This window comes from Argiope bruennichi, chromosome 8, assembly GCF_947563725.1.
Source record: "Argiope bruennichi chromosome 8, qqArgBrue1.1, whole genome shotgun sequence".
NCBI lineage: Eukaryota > Metazoa > Arthropoda > Arachnida > Araneae > Araneidae > Argiope > Argiope bruennichi.
The window spans coordinates 45716715-45735994 of NC_079158.1; the positions used below are offsets into that span (position 1 = coordinate 45716715).

General features: G+C 27.9%; 1 protein-coding gene across 10 annotated transcripts in view; it reads left to right on the top strand.

The window, feature by feature from the left end:
* Window positions 1-19280, top strand: part of LOC129980573 (zinc finger protein rotund-like) — a 424990-nt gene that overhangs the window by 387494 nt on the left and 18216 nt on the right. For 8 of the 10 annotated variants that reach the window (XM_056090935.1, XM_056090937.1, XM_056090940.1 and 5 more), the window contains 2 exons: window positions 14554-14640; window positions 16746-16881. In XM_056090935.1, coding sequence (XP_055946910.1) covers window positions 14554-14640; window positions 16746-16881 — 223 coding nt within the window. The remainder of the gene's footprint in view (window positions 1-14553; window positions 14641-16745; window positions 16882-19280) is intronic. The other 2 variants (XM_056090932.1, XM_056090933.1) reach the window with 2 other exon arrangements.

The window sequence follows — 19280 nt, forward strand, 5'->3', positions numbered from 1 at the left end:
GAGCTAGACGATTGAAATTTAGCATACATACTTTACACCAAAATTGCAGATTTATATTAAAATTTTGAGTAAAATCTAATCAGAGAAAATCCGTCTGTCCCTCTGTTTAAATATAAACTAACGTGTTAATCACAAAACGAAGAGAGCTGGATAGATGGGATTCGGTATACATATATAACATTTATTATTTAAACATCTGTCAAATTTTGAGCCATATCCAATAAGGAGTTGGCCGTCTGTCGATCCGTACTTTCAGAAAAATATAAAAACATTCATTCAAAAACGGAATGACTGAAATGTATCAAATTTGATATGCGATCTTGTGACTACAAGTGCAGTTTTGTGCCAAATCTTTGTTTGAATCGATTGAGGAAAACGTATCTAAAACACAAATTCGATTTTCGGATACTATTAACCGCCAGGGATTAATCGCCAAATAACTCGCCAAGAATGACACGACAGATTCAGTAAAATATTAAATTCACGGAAAAAGTTAATTTTTTTGTAACTATTGTATTGTGCTTAACCTTTTAGCTGGTTTCAAGAATTACAAAGATAACTTCTCAGTCCAACTAACTCAGAACATTCAAAAATAGGAGAGCAGATCCATATAAAGTACATGCAAAAATTAAGAACATGTGAATATAAATTTTGGATTATCTTTTATTTAAATTTTGACAGTAATTGCATCAAATTCGAAATAAATTTTAAAAATCACTAAATATCAGTGTTTGCAACAATTGTGTGAAATAAAGATAAATTGCTAAATTATAAAGTATTGTTTATATGTCTTTAACGGGAATGATTGAAAACGACATATAAATTAGATATAATATTAATATTTTAGAAAGCTACGTTGTTACGAATTTATTGCTACTGATGGAAATTCATTTCAAAGTTTTAAAGATAATTATAGAAATTAGCTTATTATTGAGACTTAGTATCGTATGGTACTTATATAATACAACTTAGTATTGAAAAAGGAATTGAATTATAAGATTAAACATTTGTTATAAAAGTGAGGAAAAACAACACTTGCATTTTTTGATATTTCTTATTTTGTGCATGTTATATACATGCATGTAATTATTTTGTTAAAAGAAGTTTTCATTCGTTCTTCTGATGTGCTAATATCTCTAAGTATGAAGCACAGAATTGTAAATTGAAATAGATTCACTGACTTTTCCCCCCTAATACTTCAAGAAACGAAATGTATTCGACATTTTTCTTGGTACATTTTTAAAAGATGGAATAACTTCTTCATATTTCTTTTTCATCATCCCATAAATTTGTTTATTAACTCATCTGTTGTGAATAATTCCGTAGCAGTGATATAGGTATCACATTCTTTTCGAAAATGATCTCGAAATGCATGGCAAAAAAGACGCATTATCCAAGATTTGCGACTTTTACTGCATATGAAAGAAATACTTTATCATTACAATGGTCTCGAATGAATCCAGATTATTATGAAACAATGTATAAATGGGAATGCTATATTAATTAGAAATATATAAATAATATTTTACTATATATGTGAAGCAATTATTCATGAATCAATTTTATAGTCAAAAATTCATTTGGGGGCCGACTGAATAAATCACAGGAGAATCGCTTGGATCATACTAATGAATGTTTCTTAAACATTGACAATAATGATGTTAACAAACATTAAATGTTTGTTAACATCATTATTGTATGATTTTTAAGAATATATTTGCGCACATCTTAACCAAAACTGCCTTAAATTGAATCATACTAAAGAAATAAATGCCGTATTCTGAAATCATATTCGCATGTTACCTGATTTTTGCGTGTAGTCTTTACAGTTGTTGCAAACACCGTATTTTATGTCTGTTCTGGATTATATTAAACCAATTTAAAAGGCCATTGTTAATTTCAAATTGCTACCCAATAGGTTAGACCCTTCGTATAGCTGTTACCGATTATTATCGTGAAAAATGTATATTTTGCAACAAAACTCGGAAGATTTCTATTTAAATAGCAGGCAACGTCTGTTAAAAAAAGCACCACATGTTTATCTATAGAAGTCTCTTATAAGAAAATTTTTTATTCCGTATCGTATTTTATGTCTGTTCTGGATTATATTAAACCAATTTAAAAGGCCATTGTTAGTTTCAAATTGCTACCCAATAGGTTAGACTCTTCGTATAGCTGTTACCGATTATTATCGTGAAAAATGTATATTTTGCAACAAAACTCGGAAGATTTCTATTTAAATAGCAGGCAACGTCTGTTAAAAAAAGCACCACATGTTTATCTAAAGAGGTCTCTTATAAGAAAATTTTTTATTCCGTATCGTATTTTATGTCTGTTCTGGATTATATTAAACCAATTTAAAAGGCCATTGTTAGTTTCAAATTGCTACCCAATAGGTTAGACTCTTCGTATAGCTGTTACCGATTATTATCGTGAAAAATGTATATTTTGCAACAAAACTCGGAAGATTTCTATTTAAATAGCAGGCAACGTCTGTTAAAAAAAGCACCACATGTTTATCTATAGAAGTCTCTTATAAGAAAATTTTTTATTCCGTATCGTATTTTATGTCTGTTCTGGATTATATTAAACCAATTTAAAAGGCCATTGTTAGTTTCAAATTGCTACCCAATAGGTTAGACTCTTCGTATAGCTGTTACCGATTATTATCGTGAAAAATGTATATTTTGCAACAAAACTCGGAAGATTTCCATTTAAATAGCAGGCAACGTCTGTTAAAAAAAGCACCACATGTTTATCTATAGAAGTCTCTTATAAGAAAATTTTTTATTCCGTATCGTATTTTATGTCTGTTCTGGATTATATTAAACCAATTTAAAAGGCCATTGTTAGTTTCAAATTGCTACCCAATAGGTTAGACTCTTCGTATAGCTGTTACCGATTATTATCGTGAAAAATGTATATTTTGCAACAAAACTCGGAAGATTTCCATTTAAATAGCAGGCAACGTCTGTTAAAAAAAGCACCACATGTTTATCTATAGAAGTCTCTTATAAGAAAATTTTTTATTCCGTATCGTATTTTATGTCTGTTCTGGATTATATTAAACCAATTTAAAAGGCCATTGTTAGTTTCAAATTGCTACCCAATAGGTTAGACTCTTCGTATAGCTGTTACCGATTATTATCGTGAAAAATGTATATTTTGCAACAAAACTCGGAAGATTTCCATTTAAATAGCAGGCAACGTCTGTTAAAAAAAGCACCACATGTTTATCTATAGAAGTCTCTTATAAGAAAATTTTTTATTCCGTATCGTATTTTATGTCTGTTCTGGATTATATTAAACCAATTTAAAAGGCCATTGTTAGTTTCAAATTGCTACCCAATAGGTTAGACTCTTCGTATAGCTGTTACCAATTATTATCGTGAAAAATGTATATTTTGCAACAAAACTCGGAAGATTTCCATTTAAATAGCAGGCAACGTCTGTTAAAAAAAGCACCACATGTTTATCTATAGAAGTCTCTTATAAGAAAATTTTTTATTCCGTATCGTATTTTATGTCTGTTCTGGATTATATTAAACCAATTTAAAAGGCCATTGTTAGTTTCAAATTGCTACCCAATAGGTTAGACTCTTCGTATAGCTGTTACCGATTATTATCGTGAAAAATGTATATTTTGCAACAAAACTCGGAAGATTTCCATTTAAATAGCAGGCAACGTCTGTTAAAAAAAGCACCACATGTTTATCTATAGAAGTCTCTTATAAGAAAATTTTTTATTCCGTATCGTATTTTATGTCTGTTCTGGATTATATTAAACCAATTTAAAAGGCCATTGTTAGTTTCAAATTGCTACCCAATAGGTTAGACTCTTCGTATAGCTGTTACCGATTATTATCGTGAAAAATGTATATTTTGCAACAAAACTCGGAAGATTTCCATTTAAATAGCAGGCAACGTCTGTTAAAAAAAGCACCACATGTTTATCTATAGAAGTCTCTTATAAGAAAATTTTTTATTCCGTATCGTATTTTATGTCTGTTCTGGATTATATTAAACCAATTTAAAAGGCCATTGTTAGTTTCAAATTGCTACCCAATAGGTTAGACTCTTCGTATAGCTGTTACCGATTATTATCGTGAAAAATGTATATTTTGCAACAAAACTCGGAAGATTTCCATTTAAATAGCAGGCAACGTCTGTTAAAAAAAGCACCACATGTTTATCTATAGAAGTCTCTTATAAGAAAATTTTTTATTCCGTATCGTATTTTATGTCTGTTCTGGATTATATTAAACCAATTTAAAAGGCCATTGTTAGTTTCAAATTGCTACCCAATAGGTTAGACTCTTCGTATAGCTGTTACCGATTATTATCGTGAAAAATGTATATTTTGCAACAAAACTCGGAAGATTTCCATTTAAATAGCAGGCAACGTCTGTTAAAAAAAGCACCACATGTTTATCTATAGAAGTCTCTTATAAGAAAATTTTTTATTCCGTATCGTATTTTATGTCTGTTCTGGATTATATTAAACCAATTTAAAAGGCCATTGTTAGTTTCAAATTGCTACCCAATAGGTTAGACTCTTCGTATAGCTGTTACCGATTATTATCGTGAAAAATGTATATTTTGCAACAAAACTCGGAAGATTTCCATTTAAATAGCAGGCAACGTCTGTTAAAAAAAGCACCACATGTTTATCTATAGAAGTCTCTTATAAGAAAATTTTTTATTCCGTATCGTATTTTATGTCTGTTCTGGATTATATTAAACCAATTTAAAAGGCCATTGTTAGTTTCAAATTGCTACCCAATAGGTTAGACTCTTCGTATAGCTGTTACCGATTATTATCGTGAAAAATGTATATTTTGCAACAAAACTCGGAAGATTTCCATTTAAATAGCAGGCAACGTCTGTTGAAAAAAGCACCACATGTTTATCTATAGAAGTCTCTTATAAGAAAATTTTTTATTCCGTATCGTATTTTATGTCTGTTCTGGATTATATTAAACCAATTTAAAAGGCCATTGTTAGTTTCAAATTGCTACCCAATAGGTTAGACTCTTCGTATAGCTGTTACCGATTATTATCGTGAAAAATGTATATTTTGCAACAAAACTCGGAAGATTTCCATTTAAATAGCAGGCAACGTCTGTTAAAAAAAGCACCACATGTTTATCTATAGAAGTCTCTTATAAGAAAATTTTTTATTCCGTATCGTATTTTATGTCTGTTCTGGATTATATTAAACCAATTTAAAAGGCCATTGTTAGTTTCAAATTGCTACCCAATAGGTTAGACTCTTCGTATAGCTGTTACCGATTATTATCGTGAAAAATGTATATTTTGCAACAAAACTCGGAAGATTTCCATTTAAATAGCAGGCAACGTCTGTTAAAAAAAGCACCACATGTTTATCTATAGAAGTCTCTTATAAGAAAATTTTTTATTCCGTATCGTATTTTATGTCTGTTCTGGATTATATTAAACCAATTTAAAAGGCCATTGTTAGTTTCAAATTGCTACCCAATAGGTTAGACTCTTCGTATAGCTGTTACCGATTATTATCGTGAAAAATGTATATTTTGCAACAAAACTCGGAAGATTTCCATTTAAATAGCAGGCAACGTCTGTTAAAAAAAGCACCACATGTTTATCTATAGAAGTCTCTTATAAGAAAATTTTTTATTCCGTATCGTATTTTATGTCTGTTCTGGATTATATTAAACCAATTTAAAAGGCCATTGTTAGTTTCAAATTGCTACCCAATAGGTTAGACTCTTCGTATAGCTGTTACCGATTATTATCGTGAAAAATGTATATTTTGCAACAAAACTCGGAAGATTTCTATTTAAATAGCAGGCAACGTCTGTTAAAAAAAGCACCACATGTTTATCTATAGAAGTCTCTTATAAGAAAAATTTTTATTCCGTATCGTATTTTATGTCTGTTCTGGATTATATTAAACCAATTTAAAAGGCCATTGTTACTTTCAAATTGCTACCCAATAGGTTAGACTCTTCGTATAGCTGTTACCGATTATTATCGTGAAAAATGTATATTTTGCAACAAAACTCGGAAGATTTCCATTTAAATAGCAGGCAACGTCTGTTAAAAAGATCACCGCATGTTTATCTATAGAAGTCTCTTATAAGAAAATTTTTTATTCCGTATCGTATTTTATGTCTGTTCTGGATTATATTAAACCAATTTAAAAGGCCATTGTTAGTTTCAAATTGCTACCCAATAGGTTAGACTCTTCGTATAGCTGTTACCGATTATTATCGTGAAAAATGTATATTTTGCAACAAAACTCGGAAGATTTCCATTTAAATAGCAGGCAACGTCTGTTAAAAAAAGCACCACATGTTTATGTATAGAAGTCTCTTATAAGAAAATTTTTTATTCCGTATCGTATTTTATGTCTGTTCTGGATTATATTAAACCAATTTAAAAGGCCATTGTTACTTTCAAATTGCTACCCAATAGGTTAGACTCTTCGTATAGCTGTTACCGATTATTATCGTGAAAAATGTATATTTTGCAACAAAACTCGGAAGATTTCCATTTAAATAGCAGGCAACGTCTGTTAAAAAGATCACCGCATGTTTATGTATAGAAGTCTCTTATAAGAAAATTTTTTATTCCGTATATCACTTGCTGTCGACCCTCTCCAGTCTTAATTTCAAACGTCTTATAGCATCTCAAAGCTTCAACCAAAAAAAAAAAAAATAATATACTTTAAAAAATTAACTGAAATATTAGTAATATCATAATAGGCCAAAATGAATTTCGAAAATGAAAAAGAAGTCTTTCGATCCTCATTAGTATCGACTCAAATTTATGAATCAAGGACTCATTATGAATGGATAATGTGGAATGTTGTTGATGATAAAGACTCTAACATTCAAGACAGAACTCTGACTTATTTCAAACATATAATGTTTTGTTTCTTTCCTGAAATGTAATCCAGAAAGTAGACCGCATTTGTGTTCCCCTAGGAGGAAAATCTTCAACAGGCAACTAACTAATCATAGTAGCTAAAGCAACCACTGGTTCATCACAATCATTTTCATGCCACAAGTAATATGCGTATTAAATTAGACATGTCTGAACTTGCTTAAATTCGTCCGATAATGTTTCCCATTTAAAAATATGAGGGTAATTCATTATTAATCAACTACTGACTCCATGTTTTCAAAATAACATGTCTAATTCTTGAAAGGCAAACTTTTGGATTTTGCTGCTTTTATATATATCAATTAATCTCATACTGATTTCAAACATGGCTTATGTTGCCTTGGAGCATTTGTGGAAATTGGGAAAACGGTTATTATAAAGTCATGTTGCATTTTTATATAACCCCTGAGGATTCATCTAATTAGTAACAATTTAGTAATTAATTTAGGAAGACTAGCATTATTATTTTTCATTCTGCTTCAAAATTTCAAAGAGCTTGTTTGTATACTTAGAGCACCAAGAAAAAGTAAATCAGTATTAAACTAAATTAATTCAATCGATTTTGAACTAACTTCCCGATGATCTCGAAAAACTTGGAACTTTAAATATAATTCAGAATTGGATTATTATTATGTAATATTAACTCCTTTTCTTCTCTGTTTGTCTATTTGGTTGAAATTTTGCTATCAATTTAAAAAAAGTTTCAATGAACTAGAGTCTTGAAACCTCAAACATAGCCCAGAATCTGATGACAGAGTAAAATTAACTCACTTTCATATCTGTCTGTTACAGTCGATTTTAAACTAATTTCTCGATGAGCTAGAAATCTGAAACTTTAATCATATTTAAGAACGGAATGACAATGCAATATTAACTCGCTTTCTTGTCTGTTCTGTATAAATTTTCTCATCGAGTATATCTCGTTGGGAAGTTGGCTTAAAATCAACTCCAAAATTTCGCACACACAAGATAAAAAAGCTGAAAATAATTTTTTAAATAACATTTTTCTTTAATGTACCACGTTTTTAAAACGTACTAAAAATATTAAATAAATTATCCTAACCCGACACCGATTGCTCTGAAATTTTGAATGCGAATTCCGTGTGCTTAGAGTTAGGAATTTCTATGGATTTAAAAAATCTGCAACATTAATCTTATTTAAATAATTATTTCTTTTGTTTCTTGAATATTTATTAAAAAATTACTATCATGTGTTTATAAATTTTTAAGATATGATGACATTTTTTTTAACCGAACGTTTCTTTTTTTAGAAATCAGTCGCTATTTTAAACTATTGTTGTTTACTAGCAAACGAACTGATTAATATAATGAACACTTACAGTGAATTGACAATTTTTAAAAAGATCTTAGTTAACAAATATCATTTTTTAAGCAGTATCAATACATTTACATATATGACATGAAATGCGAAATCCGGCATCTTTGAATCTGACACCCTATTGGTGAATTCGCTTTCTTCCGGTTCTGCATCCCTTAACTATTCTTTAACCATCTTGATTTTAACGAGGCCACTGGTTAACCTTGGCATGACGAATTAACTACAACTACTCAATCGTGCGTTTATTAACCATATCACGTCGAATTGATAAGCAAGATAAACGTCGTCTGTGTCTGTCTGTCTGTCTCCATCGCGGTTCATCGTCATGTTCTATTTTCTGATGACGGCCCCGTTGGTATTCTGCGCGTCGCGGGACGAATTTTTCTCACAATAAACGACTTGGTTTGTAGATGTTTTAGACGAATGAATTTGAAAAATAAATTTTTAAAAGTTATTGTAAATTCAAAAATGTAAAATCTGTTTTTCTCCCTTATGTTTTATTTCTTTGAATTTTAATGAGGTTTTTACGCTCTTTGAGTTTGAAATTCATGTGTCATAATACAGGGTTTTGAATAAACTTGGGAAATTATTTAAATGATGCATTTATGTTGTAATAGTTTATTCTTAGATTCCATTGTTAATATATTCTACAAGTAATCATCATCAATTTAAAAGTTTTTATGAAAAAAAAATACTGAGGATAATTTATTTATTATAGTTAACCCGAACTATGATAACTGTGACGGATCAGTGATAAAAATTGGAATATTCCTAACATGTTTAATAAATAATATATGGTTAATATTTAACTAGTAAGCAACTTAAAAAAATAAACTGATGATAGTAATAATTAAAAAAATAATGTTTTAAATAAATAATTACAGGGTATAATTACGTTCAAAATTGCTGTTTCTGGAAAATGCTATAAAAATTGTTATATTTTTGGATTTTTGAATAAAATAGATTGAAAAAAGACAACCATGTAACAAAAGTATATCTTTTATGACATATCAACTTTTGAAAATTAAAAAATAATTGTAGTTGCTTTTTTTAAAGGGGCTAAAAATAGGCTTAAAGGAAAAACTTTCTAATTTGCAGTCAAATGATTCTAAGCTAGAAGGCTTTTGCTTGTGTAACAAATCATTTGAAATGCGTCAGATGTTTTATTAAAAATCTTGCAGTTAGCTTTAAAAATTCAATCCAATCCAATTTTTTTTATTCGATTATCCAATTTATTTCGATCTAAACTTTAAACATTTAACTTCAAATGATCATTTTTTATTTTTTTATTTTTATTTTATTTATTTATTTTGAGAATTGTGAATAAAGCAATTGTAAAAGCTTTCTAAATGAACAAATTAGGAATTCTCTAGATCAGAAACTGAAAAACACATTGGAAAATTGTTGTAATAAATTTAAATAAAAATTTTATTTCAGATTTTAATTTATAAGGCTTTTTGTAAGATGGATTTACCAAAATTTAGAATCTGAAAAAATTGCATTTAAAGATTTAAATTAGATTTAAAAATATGTATACGCCAAATATAAAGGTAAATAATATAAAGGACTGTATAAATATAAAGGACTGTATAAATATAAAGGACTGTATAAATATAAAGGACTGTAAATTCCCAAAGAATGAACTTTGAAAAAAAATTCAGAAAGTTTTGTTAAGGAAACAGTCAAGAAATTAAGAATTTTTAATTGAAAGAATATTTCATATTTTCGCCAAACTTTGACTTTTTAACGTAGTATTAACAAGTGCATAATATGTGAGTAATAGCTTTTAGTATACAACGTTTTGGTATTAAATCCACAGAAAAAATAATAGAATCCACATTTAAAATGCTTTAAAAATTTAATAAATTAGTTTTTTATTGAATACATTGCAGTAATGTCTTAATATAAATTAAAGACTTCAAAAATTATCTCATACTATTACTGAAGACACAAAATAATGAAGAATTAAACAAACAAAAGAAATTTTTAAAATTCAAATGCTAGTAAAATGTTTCTAAAATCATTTGTTGAAACCTTAATGTTGAAACAAGTCATATTTCTCTAAAGGTTTTCCAAATGCATACAGGGGAAAGTGATATAGATAAATTGTTTGTCATTGAATTAAGTAAGAGAAAAGGTTACCTCCAAATCATGGAAAATGTATACAAGTTAATAAAGGGTGTCCCAAAATTAACGCAAGATTTGAATTTGCCACCATTCGTGCAATAAATGGAGCATTTCGCGATAAAATAACGTGTTAACGCAAGATTTGAATTAAATAAAAAACACGTTTTTTTTTCTTTAAATTGTTATATTTTTATTGAATCGTAAAGTACACAGTATAAGGTTATGTATGGAATAACATATAGCTCAAATGGCCTTCACGGCTTTGCTGACACATACGCACTCTTTTGTCGAAATTTTCTATGCCCATTTTGTATAAATGTGGCTGGATTCGTTGATACAGCGTTGAATTTCTTCCTTCAATGCACGCGTACTTGTGGGCTTGTTGGCACAGAGTTTTGACTTCAAATAACGCCATAAAAAGGAATCCAGTGGTATTAAATCACACGATATAGGGGGCCAATTCTCACATTTTCGAACTGTGGCCGCCAGACTTTCGTTATTTTTGAAATATTGTTAAACAATGAAAATAGTTATTCTATCGTGTAACGTTCCATTTCAACTGTCAGATGGCAACACTTTACTGCCGAATTGGAGGCAAATTCAAATCTTAATTTTGAGACATCCTTTAGAATACAAATTTACAATATCTTTCCTACCCTTTTAACATGAACCATTACCTCTTTAACAATATCTAACACCCCTTTAACATGAACACAAGACAAAAAAACAGGATTCAGCAAGGCAGCTGTCTGTACTGTCTGAACACGGTATAAATAAGGAATATATTCGATATTCACATATTTTTATTTATGTAATTTTATTATTCAATTTTCAATTATTATGTAAACGTTTTTTTCACATTTTTTGAGCTTATTAAAACGAATTTTTGCTATTGAAATGCATATAAATCATAGATTAGTCGCATTTAACTACTTAATTGACACGCGTATTTTTAAACGAAATGCTACTTTCTTATTTGCTTTTAAATAAAAATTTTGATTAAAAATGTTAAAGATATTTTAGTGTTTTAATCCTTGATTAATTTTTTTAAAATTATCCTTTTCTAGAAAACTGCTCTTTTTTTAAGATTCGTTCTGCAAAATAATAGTTCAAATTTTAGTTTTTCCCCCTTATTGTTCTAATTATGCTTCAAAATAACAGGTAATCCTGATTTTTTACAAAGAAAAAAAAAGAATATCAGTCGCAATTTTATTAAGGATAATCCAAATAAAATTTTTATAACCATATAATTATTAATTTAGGGAGGAATTAGATGGCGGCATTATTTAGGACAAAAGGCCATAAATAGCTTAAAATTAATCAAGATTTTTGTTTACTTTATCAGATTTAAAAAATTTTCATTTTGTTATGCTTAAGTATTTAATGCTTCATTGATTCTGTAAAATAATTTAGCAAAAATTATCAGTTTTTTGTTTTGTTAACGAAAACAAATTAATTATTTCACAATAATATACTTATTTTGAAAAAAAAAATTACTTTAAAGAACTCGATTTATTTATTTTTATAATTTTGTATAAAGGATTTTTATTTTCTAATTTCTTAAAGTTATTTTTGTATAATTTTATAAAATAAGTGTATGCCGCACATATATTGTTTTATATATTTTATTATTATGAATACCAAATAATTATTTAGTTATTAAAATATGTATTTTTTTAATTTGGAAAATACAGAATGGTTAAAAATTCAGTAAACTAATTATTAAAGAAAATCGAAATCAATAAAAAAAAATTAGAATTACCTAGGGACATTCTGAGTTCCTATCATTTACAGTTAGTTCATGCTTTTGGTTCGTCCGCATATGGATTTGTAGATCCTGTCAAAAAAACCCAGCATTTTCAGGACTTTAACAGCAGTTATAGAAGATCTTGCATTAGAAAAAAATATCTAAGTTAAATAAAACTTTGCTTGTCAATCTATTTATAGCTTTGACAATCTAACATTAACAAATCGGAGTCACATGGCCGATTGGCCATGTGCTTTTCATCTTTTGTGATTTTTGCCACCTTTAGCAACTTGTACGTAGATTTTGAATCGCTTTCGCAACTATGAAAACGATTGTTTTTTAATGCAGTTTTATTTTGCTTTACAATTTTAAATGGATGTACTATTATTATACCTCGTAATATTTCTTATATTTATAAAAAAAAATTCTCTTGGGTTTAAAAAACGAAATATTTATGTTAGTTTTTATAAATTCGAATTGAAAATCGAAAGTTACTTTTAAATCAGTATGTAAGTGAAAAACAGCTCAAAATTTTCAATTTTAAACTATGACTTCTAGAAGAGCACTTCTCTTTTCCACTCCGTGATTACTATTACATTATAATACGGTTATTATACGGTTTTTATTATTAATCAATTTCTTTCTTTATATCAATATTTGTTTTATCAGAAAACTTCAAATCTGAAATCCTCTCAAATCATTCTGCTTACTTTGGTATTAAAACGAAATGATAATTTCTCCTTTTAATTGTCATTTTCTTTTACCGAAAAGCAGCCAAATTTGGCGTCTTTTCGTATTATTTTTATGACTACTTTTGGATCGAAGCAGACAAGAATTTCTTTTTGTATTCTCTCTTTTTATCATTATTTTATGAGAAAGCGGCAAAATTTGGCGCCTTTGTCTGTCATTATGTTTACTTTTGAACTAAAGTGAATTCTTCCTTTGTTCTTTCTTTTTATCAATATTTGTTTCGTGAAAAAGCGGCCAAATTTGACTTCCTTTCATATTATTATGCCTACTTTTGGACTGACGCAAATGAGGATTTCTTCTTTTATTCTGTCTTTTTATCAATATTTTACTAGAAAGTCGCAAAATTTTTCGCTCTTTTCGATTATTTCATTTAATTTTTTTAAAACTACATTGATTTAAAAAAAATTTCTTTCTTTATGGTTTATTTTCGTAAATTTACTAATTATCAGAAAAAGACAACATTTACCATCTTTGTCAGTCATTATATTTACTTTCGAACTAAAGTGAATTCTTCCTTTGTTCTTTCTTTTTATCAATATTTGTTTCATCAGAAAGTGGTCAAATTTGGCTTCCTTTCATATTAGTTTTTTTCAGTAACTTCGAAGCATATTATTACACTAGAATTGAACTTATTTTAATTCAATTTCCGAAAAATAAGATTTTCTGTAATACCGATTTTATTCCGTACAATTCTTTCTCTAATTCTTAATTTTGAAAATATTTTTAAGTATATTCTATAATAATACTTTTTGTTATTTTAATTAGTATATTTTTACTAATGGCTTTTGCAACATTATTTAATACAATTTTTGTGTGCACATTTGTCTCAATAATATAATGTCGAGCAAATTTTAATAGTTAAAAGAAGATGGATGAATCAAAATAAAACATGGCACGATGTTTCGAACTAGAGGTTTGATTCTTCTTTAAGTCTTTATCGAAAAGTTAAAATACAAGACGTTTTTATTTTTGTTACTATTAATCTTTTATTAAATCTGTTCATTTTCTTTTAAACTGCAAATATAAAAAATGATCTATCGTTTTCATTATAATAGTTTCATATAAATGCATCATGCATATAAAATATTTATCACGTTTATTTAAAACTAAAAATATTATATAGATAAGGTAGCATTTTGAAAAATTTTCGCTTTTATGAAACTACGTGTTTTTTTAATTAAAAAGTTTTTATATTAAAATTTGTTGAAACATTTTTTTAATAATGCTTTATTCGATGTTTCCATAATTTCGATTTTTTTTAACACGCAGCGTATCTCGTCTTCTTAGTTCTTCCATATATTAAATAAATGTATTTTCAATTACCGAAGGAAAATATGAATGGCTTCGTTACACATCTGCAATATTGATAATAGAAGATAGTTTAAAAGAGATAAAAAATAATAAGATCTCAAATTAATATTTTTATGAAAACTTTATACAAAAAAATTCTTTTTTCTTTGTACCTCTTTCATCATTTTTCGGTTGTAAATATTTTATTAAAAAAATCTAATTTTTTAAATAAAATATTTACTGGAAGATGATGACTTTTCAAGACTTTTCTTCTCAAAGCTTTTGTAAATCTTCGCTTTTTGCTTCTTTTTATCATAAGCTAAGCTGTTTTTTGCTACTGGTTCATTTTTTAACATGATAATGTTTATAGGCTGGCATAAATTGCGGCATGCATGATGACAAAAATGTTCAAAACGCTCTACAGGGCAGACCAATGGACTTAGAGCTATCAAACTTGGTACGTAGTATACTTCTTGAGTACTAGGTGCTCGTTAAGAAGGACTTTTTCAAAATTTTAATTAGGTATTTAATTAAAAATTAATAAAAATGTCATCATTTTTTTCTAAATAACTTCAAGGCTTGTTATTATTCAAAATTTATTTATATATTTCTTTAAAATTCAAAACTAAGCTTCTTATTCTAACTTAATTCTATTTTTGTTTGATTTTTTTCTGTGAATTTAGTAAATTTTTAAAAATATTTTAAGTTTATTTTTTATACCTTTTTATTTATTATATTTATATTCATACGCATTGCAATGATATTAAACACGTTTTAATGGGAACGTTATCGCTACTATATATATATATATATATATATTTAAGAGCCAATTTAAAAAATTAAATAAAAAGAAATGAATGAAGCCTAAAACATTATCATGGTACGATGTTTCTGACCAGGGGTTCGAATCTCTTTCTGTATCTCCCTTTTTTTAAAAAAAAAATTTCGTCAGTTTATGAGTGAAAATAATATAACTGTCCACACTTATATATAGGGAATCTTCAAAATAAGAAATTGTTGTAACAAATAAAAAAACAAGAATAGTAGATTATCATTTTACATTTTTATAAATAGGTAGTTTCCAAATGTGTATTTTTTTTTTTTTTTTTTGAAAATATTGGAATATTTGTTTGAATTTTGACAACTTAAATGATATTTTCTTCATTGTACTGGGAATATTTTATAACATAAATATTTGGAATAACAAGTCGTTTAATGACAAAATGGCCACAAATTGTAAGGAAAATACCCTGTTTTAATTTTGCTTGTTTAATTTTTACTAGCTTAAATATTGATATAATTTAATATATTGATATAATTTAAATATTGATATAATTTAAATATTGATATGAATTTAAATATTGATATTGCTTTTTTGTTGTTGCTTATATGATGAAATAGATATATTTTTAATCAATTAAGCTGGGCAGGAATGTGTAAATTTTTCTGAAACCTAAATATTAATTTTGGACATTTCTGGAAAAAAAAATTATCTGTATTTAATAGTTGAAAAAAATGATTAATTTCTTAATTTTAAAAAATATCTTTAAAGATAATCAATTTTAGAAATGAATTTCACAGTCAGAACAAATTGAAAACGATATTTAATATTATCTCAGACGAAAACCACAACAAAAGCTATTGGATTATTTTTAAATTTTGGATTTCATTTTAGAATTATAAAGTTTTTTTTTATAAAATAAAACTATTGTAACTCTTTTTTTTTTTTTTTTACTTTTTATGTTTATTGTTTCAGAAGAAATCTTTTTAAAAATAGAAATTTAAAAATTATTCCAAGCGTTCTTCTGTGCATTAGAATATCATTTTGACGTCTTCATTATTTTTAATGACTGTCAATTTTAGAAGGTTACTTTTTACAATGAATCTTCGATCATACTTTGAATTCAATTGCTGCATTAGATTAGAGCTTAGCATATATAAAAAAGGAAATTCTATATTTAAATCAAAAGTTAAAAATATGTTTAAAATATTTTACCAGTGCCGTCATCCTGAAATTTAAATAAGAAAATGCGTTCAAGGTCATAAAAAAATGTACATGATTAGTGTCAAATAATATATCTTAAGAATGATTTTCTTTATTTAAATAAGAAGTCAATATAATTCTAAGTATTCTTTCGAAATTATCTTTCGTGTATTTGAATATGGTGATGCCACCCATGTTTCAAAATAAATGTAAATTTAAGAAGAATCTTGTTTGCATATATTTTGCATTTCAATTCACTTAATAATAGACTAAGTATCAAAAGAATCACTTTCTTTGTTTAAATCAGAAACCTAAAGATGTTCCAGATATCCTTTCTATATTTGTCGCATATTATATTGCGCTTTTTGTTTAAATTGATGTAAATTTTTGATAGATCCTGTGCCATTACATTTTGCATTTCAATTCAGTTAGATCTATTTAATAATTTCCTGCTAGCCTCCAGTAAGAATTTTCACAATTTATAATCCCGATAAAGGGATGGGGGAGATCTGATTTGCATGTAGTAGTATTTGACTCTATGATTGGTGGAACACAAATGATCCATTCTTTCTTTACAGCAGCACGTGGCTCTGATATCGAACCCATTCGCTCAAGTCTGCCCGATGTGCCATAAGAGCTTCGTAAGTTCCGATCTGCTGATGGAACATATGCAGATCATGCACAAGACTGGAAACAACATTGGCATGACCACAAGTAAGTCTGCTCCCTACCTATCTCTGTCTATATCTGCGACTGTCATTATTTCTGTGGTATTTCTCGGATGCGTCCAAAAACCGAGTAATTTAGAATAGTTATTGTTATAAAGTTCTTCTGATGACTCTGCAACAGGTAGTTTGAGTTCCCCCGCTCACGCATGGCTGCCTTCCTTAACAGTTCATAACCAATCTGTTTCGTAGTTGCCCTCAGGTGGTAAAGCTCGTATACCAAACGAAATGTAACTTCACGTGTTCAATTTAGGCGGATCGAATGATGTGTAATGGATGATGCTTCGGTTTAGGCTGTCTATCAGTTTAATGCGAGCACTTATCTTGTCATTACTTTATAGTTCGGCAATATTTATGCGAATATCGATTTTTGATTTTATTTGACTATTTAATGCAACCGAATTATGCAAATAATAGTGAATTTTTGGTTGGAAATTCATGAAATGTTAGAGTAGTTTTGAATGTCTGGAGCTCTTTCTTTTGTGAAGTTTAAAATGGATATCGAACGCATAATTTTTCAGTTAAACAGGTTAAATTTGATGACTAAGCCCAAGTATAATCAAAAGCTGATATGTTTTTACTTGCTTTTTCAGTTTGTCTGGTTTTCTAGTAAAAATTTTTATATAAAATTTAGAGAAAAATACATAGTTTTATTGAAATAGTTTGATTTGGCTATAAAGTTTTAGAAATTGGAATTTTTCTTCAAAATTGTTGTAAAACATGGAAATTTTTTTTGATTGCTAAATGCATCTACTGTTTACCCTAACAATAAAATAAATAATTTAGGTATTGATTTTAGATACATTTTAATTTTAGAACTATAAATTATATTTATTTTTAATATTTTTAAAAGTTTTAATACATTTGTTTCGTATTCTATTCAATTTATTTATTTATTTTATTATTGTTTTAAATATCTGAAGAAATACATATCTAAATATATAATTAATAAAAAAGTGATTAATTCTGAAGAAAATTTAATAATATAAAAATACTTGTTTTAACAAAAAGCGAATTTTTAAATAAGACTGCGTTTTAACACATTTTGAAAGGCGTAGACATTTTTGAATGCAAGAAAAAAGTTAAAATCTTTCCATGAAAAGCATTACCATTCATCTTATTCTTCCAAATTTTATAAGAAGAAACAAAAAAGTTAACTAGTAACTGGCGTAACGTGTAACAAATATTGCACATTTTTTTTTCCCTCCACATTTGTTAAAAATAGGTGGTTTCATGTTCATTTTCATTTCACTATACTGTAAAGTCACATCATTTTTTCCCTTTTGAACGATTCCTATTGGATACCAAAATTATATTATATTTGACTTGCATTATGTAAGCACGTACCATGTCCATTTAAAAGTCTCGTTGATTTTGTTTCAAAAACAGTTCAAGCAGTTTTCATAAAAGGCTGATAATAGAATTTGCTTAATAATTGCTACTTTTGTTTTCATTAAATTTAATGCAACATCATTTGCTGTTGATTTTCTGAAGTTTAAGTAATTTTATATATTTTATTACCTTTGTTTATAATTAAACAATGTAACATCCATCAATAGGAGACAATTTTGAAAAATTTGTTGAATATTTATTATATTATTGTCGTCTGCTTCAATGAAATTTATTTTTTCTTGAATGGCAATAAAACCGTAGCTATTAAATACGGATTAGAGAACAAAAAAGTTCGATGGATTAAAGAATTTTTAAATGATGAATTTTTATTTAATTGATTGAACTATAAATTTTTGTTAAGTGCATTGTGCTATGGAAATTTTGAAATTTATAGAACATAACAGCAAGATGGTAAACGATGTGATATCATAGCATATTGGACAACACGTATTTTGAAACTGAAAACTATGCGCAGTCATGTTTGTGAGGCCTTATTCCATTCGATTATTAGACTTAACTTTTCATTCGAATTTTCTAGAATGAAATCAGTAAAATATGGGTGCTAACAGCTCAATTGATTCTTCCTCAATTCTTCTATTGCACTTCTTCATTTGATTGAAGGAAGTTCTCGAAATTAAGATCTGCGTTGTTTACCAAACTCAAAATCTCGGCCACTGACAATTCTTCAGATGTTTTCCCAGGAGTTAAAAAGCGTGCTTGCTTAAGGTCTGATTGTGTTGGTCTTGAGGATGTTTTCCAGGGTAAAAGACTAATGCCTTCGTGACTATAAGTTTTCCGGAACATATCTGCCAACACCTTCCGTTATAGCGAGCTTCATCAAGATGACAGACATGATTTGACCGTCTGCGAACTCAGCGTCTGGAATCACCAGAGTATAAAACAAAGTCTGGCTGGATTTATCCGACCATAAAATGGATTTCAAGCGATAACCCGGTCCTGGTACAGTTTTGCCTTTAGTGGGACACTTCAGAAATA